Below are 18,223 nucleotides of genomic sequence, written 5' to 3'. Positions count from 1 at the left end.
GAGAGTTATCATGTAAATTTAGTCAGACTTCGTATTGTAGAACCACGTAGTTTATTATACTTGAGTTTTGCGTGTTTATTAAAATTAAAATATAAGATAACTTATTTTCGATATGTCGATAAAAAAAATTTAAAATTCCAAAATATTATTCCAATTTGTTTCTCACTTTATTTTAATTTCAAAAATTAATATATTTTATTTTGAAATTATTTGTTTTTAAAAAAAAAAACTAGTTTATCTTAATTTCCAGAGCACGCGGCCCGACCGCTGGTCTACTATAATTAGCATCACCTATAAAAAGGAGAGATTGTGGGAAGCAGGCAGCTCGTTTCAGCGCGTGAGACTGGTAAGCTGTGGACTGCTTTGAAATCAAATCTTCATCGGCAAGGAAAAATGAGCGAACAAGGTGGAGAGAAAAGCAAAGGCCACAATCCATCAGCTCCTCCTCCGCCGCCGCCGAATTATTATTATGGCACTTTTCAAGGTGTGGCGAATTATCAGCCTCCTCCTCCGTCGTCGCAGCCGGTTATCGGATTTCCTCAACCCACGCACCCTCCTGGATTTTCAGGTGGACCTCCTCAATACTATCATCACGGATATCAGATAGTTCCCGGTAATTTTCTCGATCAGTTTCTATACATTTTTTTACCGCCGTTGCGTATTTTGTTGATGGTCTAGACTCTAGATAGTTTCTAGGAATTTTTTTCGGCCGGAGATGACGTGTTTATATATTCTGGATTAATAAGAGAGAAACCTTGTTGGTAGTTTTCCTAAATGGGAGTATCCCATAATTTACAGTTGGCACCTTACTGATCTTCTCTTTTTCGTTTCCTTTGGTTATTTTCTAGGTTATGCTGTTGTTACAGGACGACCATTTAGAGAGGAGAGGCTTCCTTGTTGTGGTATCGGAATTGGATGGTTCTTGTGAGTTCCCCCCCCACCCCCCCCCCCCCCCCCCACCCAACTACTGTGATTTATCATATACTTAATATTCTTTTGTTTGCTCGGGGAGACTTCATCGGCCAGTAACCATCATAAATATTTAGTATCCCCTGGTTGTTTAAGGTCAAAAGTCTTTAATGGCCAAAACTGATAAGTGGGAGGATTTTGACTGTACTAAGTTATTCCAATTTGGGTATTCTACATAATATCTGTCACGTCGACATACATTTCTTACACTCATTGAATTATTTTGGTTGGTGATATTGTGGAACTAAAACTGATTTCACCTTTCTGTCTTATTTCTATCTAGGGGGGAAAAGAATATTGCTATCTCTGAATTTGATTGTCATTGTTTTTACTCTCTTTCCCGACATGTTCCATGTTTTTGCTATTTTTTGCCAACGTATTCCAAGTTTTGCTGTTTTAAAAATTATTTTGTGCATGCTCTTTTAGTTTGTCTTGTCCTTAGCTATTGATACAAAAATTCAATGCTGAACTAATATGGTTATATTTCTAATTCAAGTATAACATAAAACCTTAAAATTTTTGGTTAATTTATTTATGTTCTTTTTCGACAAAAGAATATTGTTGTCACTTGCCAGCTAGCTGCTCTCTTTTATGTATTAAGAGGGACCTTGAGGGATTGACTCAAAACAATTTGGCCAAATTCTTGACGGTTGAGTTAATAAGTTTACTACCTTCATTGCATATTTTATGTTTAGATGCTAAAACTTGTTAAAATTCTTCAAGGAGTTACTGGTTATTGTAACTTGAACTGCATCAAGTTTGGCATGCAGGTTTTCTGTTGGGTGCTAATTGCTAGCTTTCTTGACTTTGTATGCAAGGTTTATAAGCGGTTTCTTTCTTGGTACCATTCCATGGTATATTGGTGCTTTGCTGCTGTTGTGTGTTCGGCTGGATTACAGAGAAAAGGCTGGTCTGGTTGCCTGCACTTTAGCTGTAAGTTTTTCTAACATTTTCCAGTTGTCTTATTTATGTAGAAATAGATATATAATTTGGCATATGTCTATCGATTTCCGGTTACGTAATTGTGTTTTACCATGATATGTGATTTGTGTAACAAAATAAAGTCTTTTTATAATTTAATGCTTGTAAGTAAAAGTACTGATTCAGTAAAGATGTGAGAGGCAAATGAAAGTTTGTCTAGGTTTTTGGAGTTATGATGTTTGGACTTGGGCGGTTAGAACGTTGAAGTGGGAACAGCATCTTTCTATCTATCTCATTACATTACTTTTGTCCCGTATTTGTTCATTTATTCCTCATATCCCGATTTGGTGAGTGAAAGACGTTTTGGCCCTCGTGTAGTTAGTACCTAATGTATTGAAGATAACTTGGGGAACAGCTCTTACATTAATTTCGAAAAATGTGTGTGAATTGTGTATGAGAGAATTTGAGTCATTGTACAATCTTGATTGCACGAGGTTTTGGCAACTGTTACTATCTTCCGTTTGGGTGTTGATTGATTTCCAAATATATTTTGCAGGCAATCCTAGCTTCCATTGCCGTTACTCTTGGCGTGACGAGGGCGACTCATTCTTGGTGAATTTTGCCGTTTATGTATATTCCCCAAGTCCGATTAAAGTTCCTTTAGAAACAGATAAAGTTGCTGTTTGAAATATATATATATTTCTTTTACTTGGAGCTCGCTTCTCACCGTTACTGTATATGTTGATAAAACAAATATCTGTTTATCCTTTTTTTTGGTTCTATATTTACTGTTTAAATCTTGAGGACGTAGCGTCATCTCCCTTTTGGTGCAGAATACTGCCAGGCAAAATCTTCTTGGTTTATATGCCAAAATCAGCGGTTTGAAACATGTATTTTTTTTGGGTATCTAAATATGCTTCCCGTGGCGCGTTTGGTATCACACATCAAATTGTAGTGCTTCCGCATATTATTCCATTTTTATTCGAACGAGTGCTCTGAAATAGCTTGTCAAATCCCGTTAAAGTTGGATTGATGAATTTTAAATAATTGACTTGTTTAGATCGATAAAATTGAAGAGAAATTCAAATTTATTACATAAAATTTTGCATTTTATTGTCAAGTTGGGTATTTTTGAAATATATCCCTCCAAACATTATCAAATCAAATCTCTTACCAATCATCTTTTTCTTTGTATTTTTCTTTTTCAAATGTGTATTAAAATTATAATAGTTGATAAATTTGAGAGTATTACATTTGTTCAATATGTTATTTTAGGACTTTTTAAAATTTTCAAATGCCATATCATTGAAAAATATGTGATTGGTTTGCATAGTATGTTCTACAACTTGAAACTATAATATGATAATAGAATTAATTTTTGTACATCAATTATTCAAACATAATTATAATTTTATCAGGTGATTTTAAAATATATATTTCGAAAACATACATATAAAAATGAATTAAACAGGATTTTTTATATATATACCAGTGTATCTCGCATACGAAATGAGTTTCTTATATATATATATATATATATATATATACATATATATATATATATATATATATATATGTATATATATATATATATATATGTATATATATATATAATTAAGTTAGGAAAAATATCAATTTTAATCCTATATGTAACGAGGTGTGACATTTTTAGACATATATCTTTTTTGTTGAATAAATTACGGTGCTCTCACTATATTTGGTTATCAATTTTGATAATTCATCTCAAAATCATGTAAATAAATATAAAAATCATGTTAATTTTTTTATCATTACATGGCTAAAAAAATTCTCCATGACATGTACATATGTTTAACAATGAAAAACTTAACAATGACATTAGTCATTTAATTATATAATTGTGAGAAGAATGAAAAAACTCGATCATCGATATATAATTACAGATCCATAATTGATTCAACAGAATATATAAGACTAACAATATCACAACACAATACATACATGACAAAAATTGATCTTTTGTTTATAATTATAACAATACAATATATATACTAAGTGTAATAATGTTTTATTTTATAAATTTTATTTAGTCAAAATACTATATTATACAATTTGGATCAAAATAAAATATTAGAAAACACAACTTGGTAAAGCCCATTGAGCCCATATAATCATCAATGGTACTAGAAAAAGCTCACTAATACCAACGGAACCCATTAACCAAATGGGCCCAGTGCATTCTGTGGCCCATTATAGTTCAAGTAGGGTTTTATCAGCTAAGCATTGAATCAAAACCTTTCGACCCCAACGCCCTGCAGAAGAGAAAGGTGCTGAGAATTTGAAATCGATCGAAATGGTAACTTACAGGGTAATGCATCCACGCACATTGCGTTCTCCGTCATTGATATGATTTTTATGTTAGTGTAAAAATGTTTGTAACTGTGTTTGATTGTTTATTTGTGTTGTATTTTGTACAGTTCCATCAGTACCAGGTGGTGGGGAGAGCTTTGCCGACTGAGAAGGAAGAGCACCCGAAGATCTACCGCATGAAGCTATGGGCCACCAATGAAGTCCGCGCCAAGTCCAAGTTTTGGTACCTTTTTTTTTCATTGTAGGAAAAGCTGCTGAGCCTGTGATATGAAAATTATGATACATTCAATGCAGAAACTTATTCCGTTGCATTGAAATTGGGACAGTTGAGTAAAGATTTATTTGTGATTGCACTAAATGTATTTGCGGATTGGCTTTATGTTCGAAGGTACTTCTTGAGGAAGCTTAAGAAGGTGAAGAAAAGCAATGGTCAGGTTCTTGCTATTAATGAGGTGTGCAATTTCCCTTATTCTTTTTCTAGTCCCTTGTGATAGATGATCTTTGGTGAGTTTCGTACTTCCAGATCTACTAAATCGTAATTTTATCAATTTACAACACGCACTCTGTGCTTGGGAAGTGTTCCTGGAATTTTTAGGTTGCAGTTTCATCTAATTTAGGCCCTTTTAGTTGAAGATGCAGTATGTAAAATGAACGACTTTCTGGGATTTTTTTCTTGAAAATATGCATAACGATTGTTTGTTGCGGTAGTTAGTTGAATTGGTTGCTGCATGTGTTATCGTTTGCGTTGGAATGTGGTTTCAGGCTTGTAGCCAATGAGTCCAAGTTTAAAATTACTACGCTCTTCCGGAATCTAAGAATTTTCACTCATGTCGATATGTTGTGTAACATTTATAAAACTTCTATGCCGATGTGAAATCACGGAATCTCACGTACTCTCATGTGATTGGAAAAATTGATTCCTGTTTACCTCTAAGAAGATATGTAATATCACTGCCGAAGTGCTAGGGTTGAAAGTCTGTGTTTGCATCAAGCATTTGGACAAGAAATGACTCCTTTAAACACACGTTGAATATTTCCGGCTGAATCCATTTTTTGTTAAGTTTCCTGAGCTATCTTTCTTGTACATTTTCTTTGTTTTTCTCAATTAAGGAGAGGTAGAATGGCACCAATTTCTTCGAAAATTTTGCTATTTACCGTTATAACTGTCGTTCTTACTAAAAGTATGACCGAGATCTACCATCATCACTGAATAATCCATTGAGAGGAGTTGCAAAATCAAGCTTCCAATAACTCAATTTTTGCCTAGGGCTAGGGCTGAAAACATCTTTGTCTCCTTGAGAATTTCTAGCTTATCATGCGAATTAGGTGTTCTATGTTCTACATTGATGTCCAAGGATGTCACCAATATTTCTTTGTTTACAGATATTTGAGAAGAACCCAACCACGGTCAAGAACTATGGAATCTGGCTACGTTACCAAAGCAGGACCGGTTATCACAACATGTACAAAGAGTATCGTGACACGACATTGAATGGGGCAGTGGAGCAGATGTACACTGAGATGGCATCTCGTCACAGAGTCCGCTGTCACTGCATTCAAATTATAAAGACAGCCACCATCCCAGCAAAGCTTTGCAAGAGGGAGAGTACCAAGCAGTTCCATGACTCTAAGATCAAATTCCCTTTGGTGTTTAGGAAAGTTAGGCCGCCAACCCGAAAACTCAAAACTACATACAAGGCAAGCAGGCCAAACTTGTTTATGTAGATTGCTGAAAAAGGGCAAGCCTCAATTTCTGAAGACCCAGATAAATTACTAAAACTTGCTACGCTTCGGTTCCCTTCACTTCATGTAGTTTGAGATTTTTTAGGTTTTGTCAAATCGATTGCTGAAGAGATGAGGAACTACTGATACTTTTTGAGGTTGCAACTTTATGAAATCCAATTTGAGGTGTAGATTTTTAGCAAAAGCATTACCCACACCAATTATGTTTAATGATTTAGCTTGATTATAAACTTTTGCATTATAAAATTTGTGATTTGAACACATTTTATTATTTACCATGAGACAATTCAAATTTCGTGTAGTGATTTATTTGTTTAGCTCCGTGGTTTTTTTTCTTTTGAAGTTTTCAAATGCATTATAGTTTCACTTATTGAAGGTTATTCATCCTTCTACATGCCCCATGTAGATGGATTGAAGATTTCATGATATGTAGAACTTTTTTTTTTTGAATTGTATGTTTGGCAAGACTGTCATCCATCTCTTATGGAGCAATGCCAAGGATGGATTTTAACCGATTTGAAGGATTAATATGTGATGATATGAAATTATTTTAAATTGTAAAAAAGATCGATTAAAATGAAAAAATCGAATACTTTTATTTTACTTTCTTTTTAAAAATGATTTATCAACCGGACAAAAGTAATCAAACCGCCTACAAGGCTTCTCCAAACTCGACCATCATTTTACAAATTTTGATATTTAAAAAATCGCATGCTGCGTGTCTACATATATTGCTTAAACATTTATTCAAAATATCAATAAGCTAAATTTATTTTCTTAGTTTAAGTTGTAATTAGAAAATTTCGAGGTAAATTTGATTTCTAAGCATATACATGGAATCACAAATTTGAAGCTCTCCAAATTTCACTATAATACAGGTCAACTAGAGATTATGATCAGGTAGTTACTAGGGTCCGCTAACAAATGCAACTCGAATGCTTAATGTATAAGTATTGCAATGCAAACCAAAGAGAAGTAGAGAACCATCATGTTTCCACGTTTAAACGTCGCCTATTCTACCAATTTGACAAAGCATGAATCCCTGAAATTTGATAACTCAAGCTCATTATATTTCTGCGATGACGACGATACTATACTACAGCAGTCAGCAAATTTCATGCAGAATGAAACGCATAAATCATAATGCCCAAATTTTAAGACAACGGCTATCTATAGCTAGGGTACAAACAGGTTCTATCAAATCCTGGAAACTTGTACATAATACAGCAAAAATAATAGAAACAGATTGGAAAATATGATGAAAAGATGGTTTATTAATATCAAATCTTCAGTTGCACTGTTTCACACGAAGTAAACGAGATTCATGTCCTTCCGTATCATCAAGATGCCTTTCTCTTCCATTATCTGCAGAGTCAAACTTTTCTGCTGTTAACTTTTATAGCTAATAAGCCAAAACTTCTGCAGATGATTGATATAAATGGTGTTCAAACCTTACCTTCAAAAGGGACATAATTTCTGATGCCGAGTAAGGTTTAGCTGCCCCACTGTTAACAACACCTTCTATATCAGCTATTGGCATTTGTTCTATATGCTGTGCATGCCGGTACTTCCCTAGTGCAGAACTGAACGCTTCTAGTCTACACAGGATTTAAACAAATAATAATTAAATAAACATAAATCAGAAAGCGGGAAAGAATATTTTTCAGATAGATGAAGGTTTACGAGACACCCACCTCTCTGATGAAATGTTGACTTCACCGGCTGGAGGTCCATCCACTTCCATGGCTTCCGTTTCACTTACCAAAATACAGAACAGAAGGTATATCAACAAGATTACATCAAGTTAACTACGTAACAATTACTACGGAAGAACCAAGTGGATGGATAATGTGAAGCACATAAAGACGCTGCAATATTTAGGCAAAAGTTTCAGTACACTTACCCTCTGTTTACAGTAGATCTGCCATTTGCAGTCATATTTCTGCTACCACCAGGAGCATCATTATCACCAGTGTCCACGTCAGCTCTTTGTTCTCTTGCCATTTCTCTTTGCTCACGCTCTTCCATTTCACTGAGCTCTTGATGATATATAGCAAAGTTAAGAACTTGAAGAGCTGCCTCGACATCAGACTTCAGAACCTGTTGAAGTACATTTTTTATAATTGTTTGATGCTATCCAACGAAAATGGAATGAAGCATAGTTTTCAATAAACTATAGAAATATATATTTCTACTATTCATATTTCAAATGAGAAATATGTATTTCTTCAATTGACTAAAATGAAAATGTGTATTCCTTCAATTGATTAAAATAAAATTTTCATTATCAGAAAATTGACACAGGGCAATTCTACTATTGTACATTAAAGAAAAATGAACATAAAGAACAGTACCTGTCTCCGCAGTTTCAGTTTGGCATGAGCAGTCGATAATCGTATTATTGTTTCCAAGGTTCTAGCTGTAATTGGAAGTGTCCCTCCAGTCTAAAGAATATTTATGAGCTATTTTAAATATAATCACCAACAGAGACAAAAATTATAATTTTAGTGCTATCAGATGAATAACCAAACCACCTTTGTCGTTGAGCTTGCACTTCTGAATTCAGCGTATGTAGTAGCTATGTGGTCAGATGCCTGGAGAAAATTATTTATCAGAAAAATCAACGAAGCTGCAATGCAAATACTTATATGAAGCCTTAATAGAATAAGAGTGTAAAAATGACTGCACCTAAGTACTAACATACCAAAGGGAAGGACAAAAAATAGAAATTTTAATTTTAAGATTAGAAGAAATCATCAGTACAAGTATACACTCATGATGTCTATATTAGATTGCAGACAATAGTCACCTCATCAGTGAGCTCAGGTTGAATCCTATTTTTTGCATAATGAATGAACTTCTTCAGAAAATTGATAGTAAGAGTGTCACGTTTGCGGCCTTTATCAGATTTTTGCCCATGCAGCATTCTGTTGTATTTAACAAAAACAGATGAGCCAGCCTCTGTTCCATCTTCTCTGTCACGCTGGGCATTATCGTGTAAGGCTGTGCTGCCTGAAATATAAAATGGCTGATTTTGTCATATCTATATGCAGTCATTAGATAAGCTCACAATCCCTTGTTTTTCATTTGAGGATTAACCATCCACAATTTAAAAGAATGTCCACATACCTCCATCTCCCACAGATCGATACCGATGCATACGCAACACATGTTGTGAAATCTCACGGTCAATGGCAGGGTTCATTTGATCCAAAACGATGAACAATAAATCAAAACGAGAAAGCAGGGAGTCCGGCAATCCAATATTCTTTGTTGGGGTTAAAGAACGATCATACTGTGTTTATCATTATAAAGCATTAATGAAGTAGAAGGGTAAAATCCTTCCAGAGAAAAAGAAGAGGCAAGTAGATTTGTCAATGGTTCAAGAGACTTACAGTTCCATATATAGGATTTGCAGCTGCTACAACACTGCAGCGAGCATTCAATGACGCATGAATACCAGCTTTTGCAATTGTTACAGTCTGCTGTTCCATCACCTCATGTATAGCAACACGATCTTGGTCATTCATTTTGTCGAACTCATCAATACAAACAATGCCTCGATCAGCAAGAACCATTGCGCCAGCTTCGAGTCTCCGTTCCCCTAGGTTAAAGAATCCAGTATTCTAAGCAATTGCCTAAATCTATCTTCAATAACATCAAGAGGATAATTACCTGTCTCTTGATCGGAAGTAACTGCCGCTGTCAATCCAACACCAGAAGACCCCCGGCCAGTGGTTGATATGGCTAGAGGAGCAATATTCATGATTGCTCTCAATAATTGAGACTTGGCAACAGAAGGATCACCAACCATCATCATATTTATGTCACTAAAATGTCAAAGCGGTGAGCATCATGAAGCATCTTACAATTGGGAATCATATAACTTCCAGGTTAGGGAGTTGGAATATAAACCAGAGACAGCTCGAACAAAAATTAAAGCAATGTAGACCTTGTTCTAGCTAAAGTTAGGAGAATTAATGTGGCTTACCCCCTCAAATGGGTTCCATTTTTCAAATTTTTTTCATTTCCTCCAAGCATCAATAGAATCACAGCTTTCTTTATCCACGAGTGACCATATATGGAAGGTGCCAGAGAATTCGCAATTAGGTCAAATGCATCGCCTCTTTCAGATATCTTTCTAATATTTTTCATGTCGTCACTTGAATACTGTAAATTGTGGGACATATTGTTGAGAAGAGAGACATTGTTGGCTACGAGAACAGTCCTACATAATGGACAATCAAGCTTTTACCAAAAAACAAATTTGATGATAAAGATGAATCAGATGTCTAATCGTTTCTGCGCAGATGACAACCTGAATACTCCATTCACACTGCCCTGGCTTTTCCCAGGAAGGGCTTTGTAGATCCCAACTATTGCCACACGGTCTCCGGGTTTACATGAATCCACCAGGTCATCTTCAACAATGACATCCACAGTCCGAGGAAGTTGTCCAGGAGCTGAGTTTTCTGGTACTTCTTGCATTGATAACGTCTGGTGGTCCTTATAAGTACATAACCCAAACTCAGTCACCAACAAGTTTCCATTGTCATCCTGAAAATTTCAATTTTGAGAGTTCCCTTTCACAGATACACACAAATATGAAGAAAACAATGAAACTGCAAATAAAATCTTACTCTAGTAGGATAGACTGAACCAGTTGGCAAACCTATATTAGACGTAATGTCTCTGTATTCGCGAACCGTAAATCTCTCCGTGACAGGGCAGAAATGGACACTCTTGACAACCTTTGGCCTAACAAGAGAACCTATACACGGGGATAACATATGAGGACTTTTCAAATGTTACAGAATGTCAAGGAGAAAAGCTTGAGTTGGAAAAGAAACTACATTTAGTGACAATTCCTTCAACGCAGACCATTGAGCCAATAAACCGTGACATAAGCTCTCTTGGTGTCACCTTCCGTGAAACGAAAGGACCCTCAAGCCCAACTAGAGTTTGCTCTCCTTCCTTCAGATACTTCTGATTCATGCTCCGCGCAACATCCGTCACTGCATCACAGAGAGGCTGCATATACTCACTGGGAGTTTGCAAGAGCCTATAAAATAAAATAAAGTGTCACATAAACAAAAGGTGATCCAAAATTCAACAAGAATTTTAAACTGTCATCGATTACCAGTAATAAACATAAAAAATTATTTTCATCATTTAAACTCGAAGTACTTTTGAATATTTTTAGAAGTAGAATTGAACGAATTGTGGCTGCAAAAAACGAAAGCTGAAAGTCTAAAGCTATTCAACCTAGTAAAGTATGAAATCCGTTTATCGATGAAAATGAGACAGTGAGAAAAATACTTCCTAGGAGTGTGTAAAAGACACTCTTAGACAATATGAAGATTATGTTTCCGTTCATTTAGCTTTATGCTCAACTAGACCATGGCTTTATTTTACGCAGAACAGGTTAGAACAGTTCAAGTTGCGTAATTGCGATTTTGCGACGAAACCAGATTATTGTTGCTCTTGTGTAAATGCTTGTCGGATAACATCCGTAGTAAGAGGCAGACGAATTTAGCGGAAACTTCTAAACTGTAAATTCCCCGCCAAAAAAATGTTACCTGCGAGCCAAATCGGTGCCTTCCCTGTGATGGTAGAAATGAGAAAGGTTGACGATGCAGCGGCGGCGGTTCTGAGTAAACATCAATTCGAGCCCTTTTTTTAGCTCAACGTTGTATTCCTGAAATTGAAACACATCAAAATATAAAAATCACATTTTGAGAAAATTTATTACAGAACCTTACGCGACGAAAATGGTAAGACTTACAGTTTGTTCGAAGAATTTGAGAAAAGTTCTCTTGTGAGCCGTCCTGACATCCTCGCTCAAATCCATCGCAAGTGTGTCTTTTTTCTGTGGGTTACCGTGTGAGAGTTCTTCAACTTCTAGGGATGACTTGTTTTGGCGGGAAACGATGGCGAGAACTCTGTGCTTGGCGGGAGAGGAGATGTTTGGACGGGCCGGATGTTGTTTGGGCTGCACATTACTTTCAATATTTGGGTTGGGCCTGGTTACTAGCAATGGAGTGTATATGCATACAATAATATTATTTTCTTCTGTTTTTTTAACTACAGTTTATAGAATTTGAGTGATGCTTAAATTATTATCCTTTGAGAGCCTATTTCATTTGGGTCATGCTACATTTTTGAAAAGGTTTACATAAAGTACATTTTGAAATAATAAAATTATCTTAAATATATTTTCGAATTTTTTTTTCAATTATCTAAATTTTGGTACTCAGACCATCAACAATTATATTTATATATATGTATATGAATTTTTAAGAAATTCGAATGAAATTCATAAAATTCAAAATCATATTTTACTACAGATATTTTATATTTCAAAAAATCATTTTTTATAATTTAAATTTCCAGATTTGTTTCTTTTACGTATTTTTGCATTTCTAAAAAAAAAATCGTTCTTTTTGTTTATTTATTAAGTCTTACATAAAATTTCAAGCATTCATATTATAAAAAGATAAATTAATTTTGATAAAAAAATATTCAAAATGTAATAGTAATTATATAAATACGTCGTTGATGGTGTCAGTATCAAAATTTAGATTATTAAAAAAACAAATGTTATTTATGTAAGTTAATAATGTTGTTGTAATTTTTTTAAAAAAATAAGTTTAGAAGCAATTTTTCTCCAAACACTCAAACTGTAGCTTGTATTAGTTTTTAAAATTTATTTCCAAATTGTATGTGTTTTTGCTTCTCACCCGATTTCAAAAAATCTCTAGAATAATCACTTTAAAATAAACAAAAACTCTCTCCACCACTCCCTTAGACTATTATCCTTTGAGAGAATTACAAATTAATAATTATATTTTATTTGGAAAACTCCTTCCAAAATGTTCATACACGTTGGATAATTTTGTAGTTTCAAATACAATTTATAACTCTCATTGTACGTATAACATGTTTGTTTTCATTTATATGAATTTTCTTCGAACAATAAGTTGAGTTTTAATAGTTATGTAATAAATTTATGCACAATCAAAAATTCCAAAGAATTCATTACAGAACCCATCCAACTCTGATAGACAAACAAACTTGAAGGCACTTTGACTGATAGATAAGAGTTATTATTTATTTAAAGATAGATATTTGATTTAATTAATTAATTAATTCTGATAAATAGAGAACATATATGTATGCTTTCATTACCTAGAGGAAACTTCTACGTGGAATGGCCTAAACCAACTGAAGATTTTAACAAATTCTTCATCAAGAAATGCAGAAGATTCTTTAAACTAAGAGAGATGGAAGCTCCTATTATTTATTACACCCATGCCGAGTTCGAGTTGCTCGAATGGTGGTCAGAGCAACTAGAAAAGAGATTACGGTCGCGGCCACTCGGATGCTCTTGTATGAACAAAAGGTTTTGATCAAGGCCTGAATGCAGTGAATGCCACAACAGAGTTATGACCACCAAATCCAAACGAATTCGAAATGGCTGCAAATATAAATCAATTAAATTAACTAGGATCAGCAACGAAATGAAAGGTGGCAGTTTATAATGGTATTCGCTATAATGCGAAGCACCATACCGACGTTGACTTCATGCTGCTGCTTTTTGTTTGCAACAGAGTCGAACACCATGGAAGGCTCAGGATTCTGAATTAGTCATGAAAACGAAGTTGGTGAGTTTGAATATGGAGAGGATGGGACTTGTCACCAGGCAATTGAAATACAGAAAAGGACTGTCATGAAAGAGCTTCTTTGTGTGAAGAAACATTAAGGGGAAAATGCAAAGATTACACTGAAATAAAAAAAATCCGGCATAAAAATTCACTTGAACTTACAAATTGATTAATGGAAGGGTGGAGCCAGCCAGTTGTAATGGCTTTAACTGTTGCAATGGCTTCCAAACCACCAGCAGCACCAAGACAGTGCCCGATCATAGACTGGAACAAGATATAAAGTGAGACACTGATAATGAACCGTAAATCATGGGTCTGATATCCTTCTTAGTTTTATGTTAATACATATAGCTTATTGTGAGTGTTTTCTGTTATTCTTTAATCTCCTATTCTTGTGCCAGATGTTGAATTCTCACCATTGCCATAGGATTGTCTTGATGTTCAAGTTCGATAGGCTCGAGCCAATCTAGAATAACTGCTCAAACTTCTTATTATTTTCTGCTTTGGAATTCGAATCCAGCTCAATTGTGATTCAAAATCAAGCTCAAGCCTGAAAACTTTGCTAATATTTCCCTCGGCGCAGTTCATTTGTGTCCTGACTCAGCAATTTTATTTGTAAATCAACTATCTATAAATGTTCTTTAAGCTAATGGATTATGTATATAACCTCACTTTTGTAACAATCAGGTGCGGGCAAAGGCGTAATTAAAAATTGCTCAAAAGCAAAAGGTTGGAACACATCTTTAAAGGCTTTGTACGCGAGTAAGAGAGGTAGGGACGAAGGAGAAAGTAACCTTTGTTGCATTCATTTTGATCTCTGAAGCATTCTTGAATACCTTTCCAACCGCGTTTATCTCAGGCCAGATCACCAATTATGGTGGACGTAGCATGGGCATTAATGTAGTTAACCTGGAAATTATTAGAACGGTTAAAACCTGCTAAGTTACAGTCTAACCTCGACATTGATATAAATCAAGTTTACAAAAGAAGCATGACATATATATATAGATATGATACAGCATATTTTAGAGCACAAATACATCAAAGCTTTGATCTTCCACTTTATTTTTTAATTTTTATGAGATCATAAAGAACAAAGAAGGTTAGAAATCTGGGAGAAACTACTACACATAATGAAGGAATAAATCGATACCTCTTCAGTTGACACACCAGCATCTTCAAGAGCATTCAGAATACATGAAGAAACCCCCAGTCCATCAGATCTGGGATCTGTCATATGATAAGCATCACAATTTACTGCACCTCCTAAGTACTCAGCAATAATTGGCGCATCTCGTTTCATTGCATGTTCCAAACTTTCCATTACCTGTTAAAGAAGAATTGCAAAAAGAACTTCAAATTTTTTCATTATTAAGGAACACAATCAATAATTACGGTAGAGTAGAGTTACCAGGACACCAGCTCCTTCGCTCATAACAAAGCCATCTCGATCTTTGTCCCATGGCCTTGAAGCAGTTTTTGGGTCATCATTTCTCTGAGACAAAGATCTGCAAGCAACAAAGCCTGCTAATCCAGTTGAAATCATGGGAGCTTCAGTTCCACCAGCAATCAACAAATCAGCTTCACCTCGACGGATGTGATTAGCAGCCGCATAGAAGCAATAATTTGACGTCGCACAAGCAGCAGAAATTGAATAATTTGGCCCCATCAAGCCAAGATCAATAGCCAGCATTGCAGACCCCATGTTTGTTAAGGTATAAGGTATAAAAAAAGGACTTATCTTCTTGTAACCTTTATATTTTAGAGCATCAGCAGCATCCGTAAAAGCTGTAATACCACCCATTCCAGTTCCAACCAATACACCAGCCCGATTTTGTCAATCTGCATCAATACAAAAAGCAGACATGTCAAACTGCTGCTCCTACATAAGATACCAAGTTGAAGAAAAGGAGCAATCTTGCAAACAACTGAACTTGTCACAGTAAAAGGATATCAAAGTAGTTTTCAAACAAACTCAAGATATCAGAATCAGATAATACATTAGTTAAAGAATTTATATTGTTGAATGAGAAAGAAGACGATCCAGATGTTTAGTACCAAAAAAAGTTCAAAATAATACAACAAGATAAAGTGGGAGTATAAGTAGTAAAGCATATCATAGTGATGAACACGACGTACCCCGAATATGAAAACAGAAACTTATACTTATTGCATAGAACATCCATGGTTCGATTAAAGAAATGGCGCATTAGGCACTGGTCATTAAAACTACCTAACACGGTTCAGAAATAGCATTAAAACCACCTAACACGGTTCAGAAATAGCAAGATGGATTCAATACACCGCAAAATTTAATTACAAAATATCAAGATCTTCAGAAATCAATAATCCATAAAAAAATGAGCTACCCATTAGTGAAACACAATCCAGACTCATAATTAACCAGCCTCAAAAGGCATAACAAAACAAAATGCTAACTCAAGTTTCCTGTAATACCAATCATAAAGCCTCTGTCCGTACTCAATCAGCTAAAGAATCCAGCATACCTTGTTGAGTCTCTCGCCCCCGAGATCCGAAGCTTCTAGAGCCTTCTTTCCAGCAACAATGCAGTACCTCAGGCTATTGTCAAGCCTCCGATCATTCTTTCCATCAATATACCCCTCAGCTTCGAATCCACGAATCTGACCCCCAAAGCGTGTAGGAAGTTTCGATGCATCGAAGCTGTCTATGGTAGAGATACCACTCTCACCCGCGAGCAGCTTGTCGTAGTACGCGTCCACATCATTCCCAAACACGGAGACAAGACCCATACCAGTTATGACTACACGCTTCTTGGGGTCTGTTTCCCTCTTTGGAGCCGAAACTGTGGCGGCGAAGGCGGATATAGTGAAGGGACGGCTCCTCGGAGCCCGAGGATTGGCATTGTTAGCAGGTAAGAGTGTGGAGGAATATGCTTGGCGGAGGGGATCGGGCGGAGGGGGGCGGAGGGCGGTGGTTTGAAGGGATTGCATGGAGGTGGGTAACGTTTGTTTGGAAGAAAACTATGTTGTAAAAATGGCGGGTGGCAGAGATTGAGATGGTTGAGGTTGGTTACATGGAGGGAAATTTATAGGCTTTAGGCTTCTCCCACTCTCAGGTTATAAATAAGCTGCCTAACTCAGGACTTATAATTTATAAATGCAGTTTATTACCATTTACATATTATTGACTTAAATAAATTTTTTATTTGTTCGGGATATTATTCACAAAATATTCTGTCAGACGGTCTTACAAATCAATATTAGTTGACGAATCTTCTAATTGAATCACTCATTAAAAAATATTAATTTTTATACTAAAAATATTACTTATTATCGTAAATATGAAAATAAAAGCCCTACTAGATATTATTATAATTGGATATCGAACAAAATATATTCATCAATATTTAAGATTTTGATATTAGATGAGTTACAACTCATCGACAAAGTTTTTAAATGATGCTGAAATAGGCTTAGAATAGTTTAGAATTCAACATATAAATGATATGATAATATCTGTTAGAAAAATAATTTATTAGTATATATATTTTTTGGATTTTTTAAATTAAGGAAGTGATAATTTTTTGGTTCTCCCTTTGGCAATATATATGTTAATATCTGTAAATGATATGATAATATCTGTTAGAAAAATAATTTATTAGTATATATATTTTTTCGATTTTTTAAATTAAGGAAGTGATAATTTTGGTTCTCCCTTTGGCAATATATATGTTACAAATGAATTTTACTAGTTGAATACCTTTTTCTCCGTTTTGATTGACGAAATGCTTAATATTAAAAACGTTCTTTATTTTTCTTGAAAATATCGCTCATGTTTTTTGTGTGGACGATATCATAGTTTTGTTCTTGTGTTATTTTATGAAAAGTATATGTAAATTAAAAAATAATAAATTTGCAGATCAATATTTAAAATTTGGACAAAAACTTGTATGAGACGGTCTCACGGGTCATATTTGTGAGACGGATCTCTTATTTGAGTCATCCATAAAAAAATATTACTTTTTATGCTAAGAGTATCACTTTTTATTGTGAATATAGGTAGGGTTGACCCGTCTCACGAATTATGACCCGTGAGACGGTCTCACATGAGACTCACTCTAAAATTTCATAGTGTGTGTACGAACTTTGAATTTTGAAATCAGATTTGTTGTATCATACAAATGGAAGTGATAAATTTTCAAGTTCTCATAGTTAATGATAATGAAAAGAGATCAGCAGCCCAATGTGCACATGGGGGAGTGTAACTAAATTTGTCACTTTGTGTGTTTGTTAGGATAGTTTCAACTGTATAACAAACTCTCTTACAGCTGTCATTATTTGATTGGTCCTCTTTGTATATATATACATGTATCTGTAGTCTTTGTTATTAATGAGAAGAAATCATCTTCCTCACGTCTTCAATTATTCTATCTTGGTATCAGAGCTTTAAATGGCGGAAGCCCTTCCTCATATGGATTTCAGTAACAACACTTCGTCCAGCTCAAATTTTATTCTAGTTAACCCTGCCAATCAAATTAGCTCGGTTAAACTCACTGATGACAATTACTTACTCTGGCACCTGCAAGTGTTCTCTGC

General features: G+C 35.0%; 3 protein-coding genes and 1 pseudogene across 3 annotated transcripts; 2 read left to right on the top strand and 2 right to left on the bottom strand.

Moving 5' to 3' along the window:
* The first annotated feature begins 292 nt into the window (after positions 1-292).
* Positions 293-2,697, top strand: LOC140834857 (large ribosomal subunit protein eL20z-like). The gene is made up of 4 exons (XM_073200028.1): positions 293-613; positions 849-924; positions 1,788-1,902; positions 2,447-2,697. Exons 1-4 carry the CDS (start codon positions 394-396, stop codon positions 2,504-2,506), a joined length of 471 nt encoding a protein of 156 aa, XP_073056129.1. The 5' UTR covers positions 293-393; the 3' UTR covers positions 2,507-2,697.
* A 1,510-nt stretch (positions 2,698-4,207) lies between these two features.
* LOC140834858 (large ribosomal subunit protein eL20y-like) lies at positions 4,208-6,299 on the top strand. Its single transcript, XM_073200029.1, has 4 exons — positions 4,208-4,237; positions 4,347-4,462; positions 4,628-4,691; positions 5,623-6,299. The coding sequence occupies exons 1-4, from the start codon at positions 4,223-4,225 to the stop codon at positions 5,962-5,964; spliced, it is 537 nt and encodes a 178-aa protein (XP_073056130.1). The 5' UTR covers positions 4,208-4,222; the 3' UTR covers positions 5,965-6,299.
* A 739-nt stretch (positions 6,300-7,038) lies between these two features.
* LOC140834856 (DNA replication licensing factor MCM3 homolog 2) lies at positions 7,039-11,924 on the bottom strand. The gene is made up of 16 exons (XM_073200027.1): positions 11,768-11,924; positions 11,562-11,680; positions 10,836-11,044; positions 10,623-10,753; positions 10,301-10,539; positions 9,974-10,210; positions 9,658-9,812; positions 9,378-9,586; positions 9,112-9,277; positions 8,792-8,994; positions 8,517-8,576; positions 8,337-8,426; positions 7,886-8,082; positions 7,677-7,739; positions 7,439-7,580; positions 7,039-7,347 (listed from the first exon to the last, which is right to left on the bottom strand). Exons 1-16 carry the CDS (start codon positions 11,831-11,833, stop codon positions 7,285-7,287), a joined length of 2,349 nt encoding a protein of 782 aa, XP_073056128.1. The 5' UTR covers positions 11,834-11,924; the 3' UTR covers positions 7,039-7,284.
* Positions 11,925-13,069: 1,145 nt separating this feature from the next.
* Positions 13,070-16,694, bottom strand: LOC140834855 (3-oxoacyl-[acyl-carrier-protein] synthase I, chloroplastic-like; annotated as a pseudogene).
* Positions 16,695-18,223: the final 1,529 nt, after the last annotated feature.

This window comes from Primulina eburnea, chromosome 6 (genome assembly GCF_022965805.1).
Source record: "Primulina eburnea isolate SZY01 chromosome 6, ASM2296580v1, whole genome shotgun sequence".
NCBI classification, from domain to species: domain Eukaryota; kingdom Viridiplantae; phylum Streptophyta; class Magnoliopsida; order Lamiales; family Gesneriaceae; genus Primulina; species Primulina eburnea.
The sequence above is the reverse complement of the archived record's forward strand: the minus strand, read 5'-3'. Positions and strand labels throughout refer to the sequence as shown.

Coding starts and splice junctions, on each gene's coding strand:
- LOC140834858 (XM_073200029.1), top strand. Junction 4,463..4,627: donor CGCGCCAAGTCCAAGTTTTG/GTACCTTTTTTT, acceptor TTATGTTCGAAG/GTACTTCTTGAGGAAGCTTA. Junction 4,692..5,622: donor AGGTTCTTGCTATTAATGAG/GTGTGCAATTTC, acceptor CTTTGTTTACAG/ATATTTGAGAAGAACCCAAC.
- LOC140834856 (XM_073200027.1), bottom strand. CDS start 11,833: ATGGATTTGAGCGAGGATGTCAGGACGGCTCACAAGAGAACTTTTCTC. Junction 11,045..11,561: donor GGCACCGATTTGGCTCGCAG/GTAACATTTTTT, acceptor TTTATTTTATAG/GCTCTTGCAAACTCCCAGTG. Junction 7,581..7,676: donor GTCAACATTTCATCAGAGAG/GTGGGTGTCTCG, acceptor AATCCTGTGTAG/ACTAGAAGCGTTCAGTTCTG.
- LOC140834857 (XM_073200028.1), top strand. CDS start 394: ATGAGCGAACAAGGTGGAGAGAAAAGCAAAGGCCACAATCCATCAGCT. Junction 614..848: donor CGGATATCAGATAGTTCCCG/GTAATTTTCTCG, acceptor GTTATTTTCTAG/GTTATGCTGTTGTTACAGGA. Junction 925..1,787: donor ATCGGAATTGGATGGTTCTT/GTGAGTTCCCCC, acceptor TTTGTATGCAAG/GTTTATAAGCGGTTTCTTTC.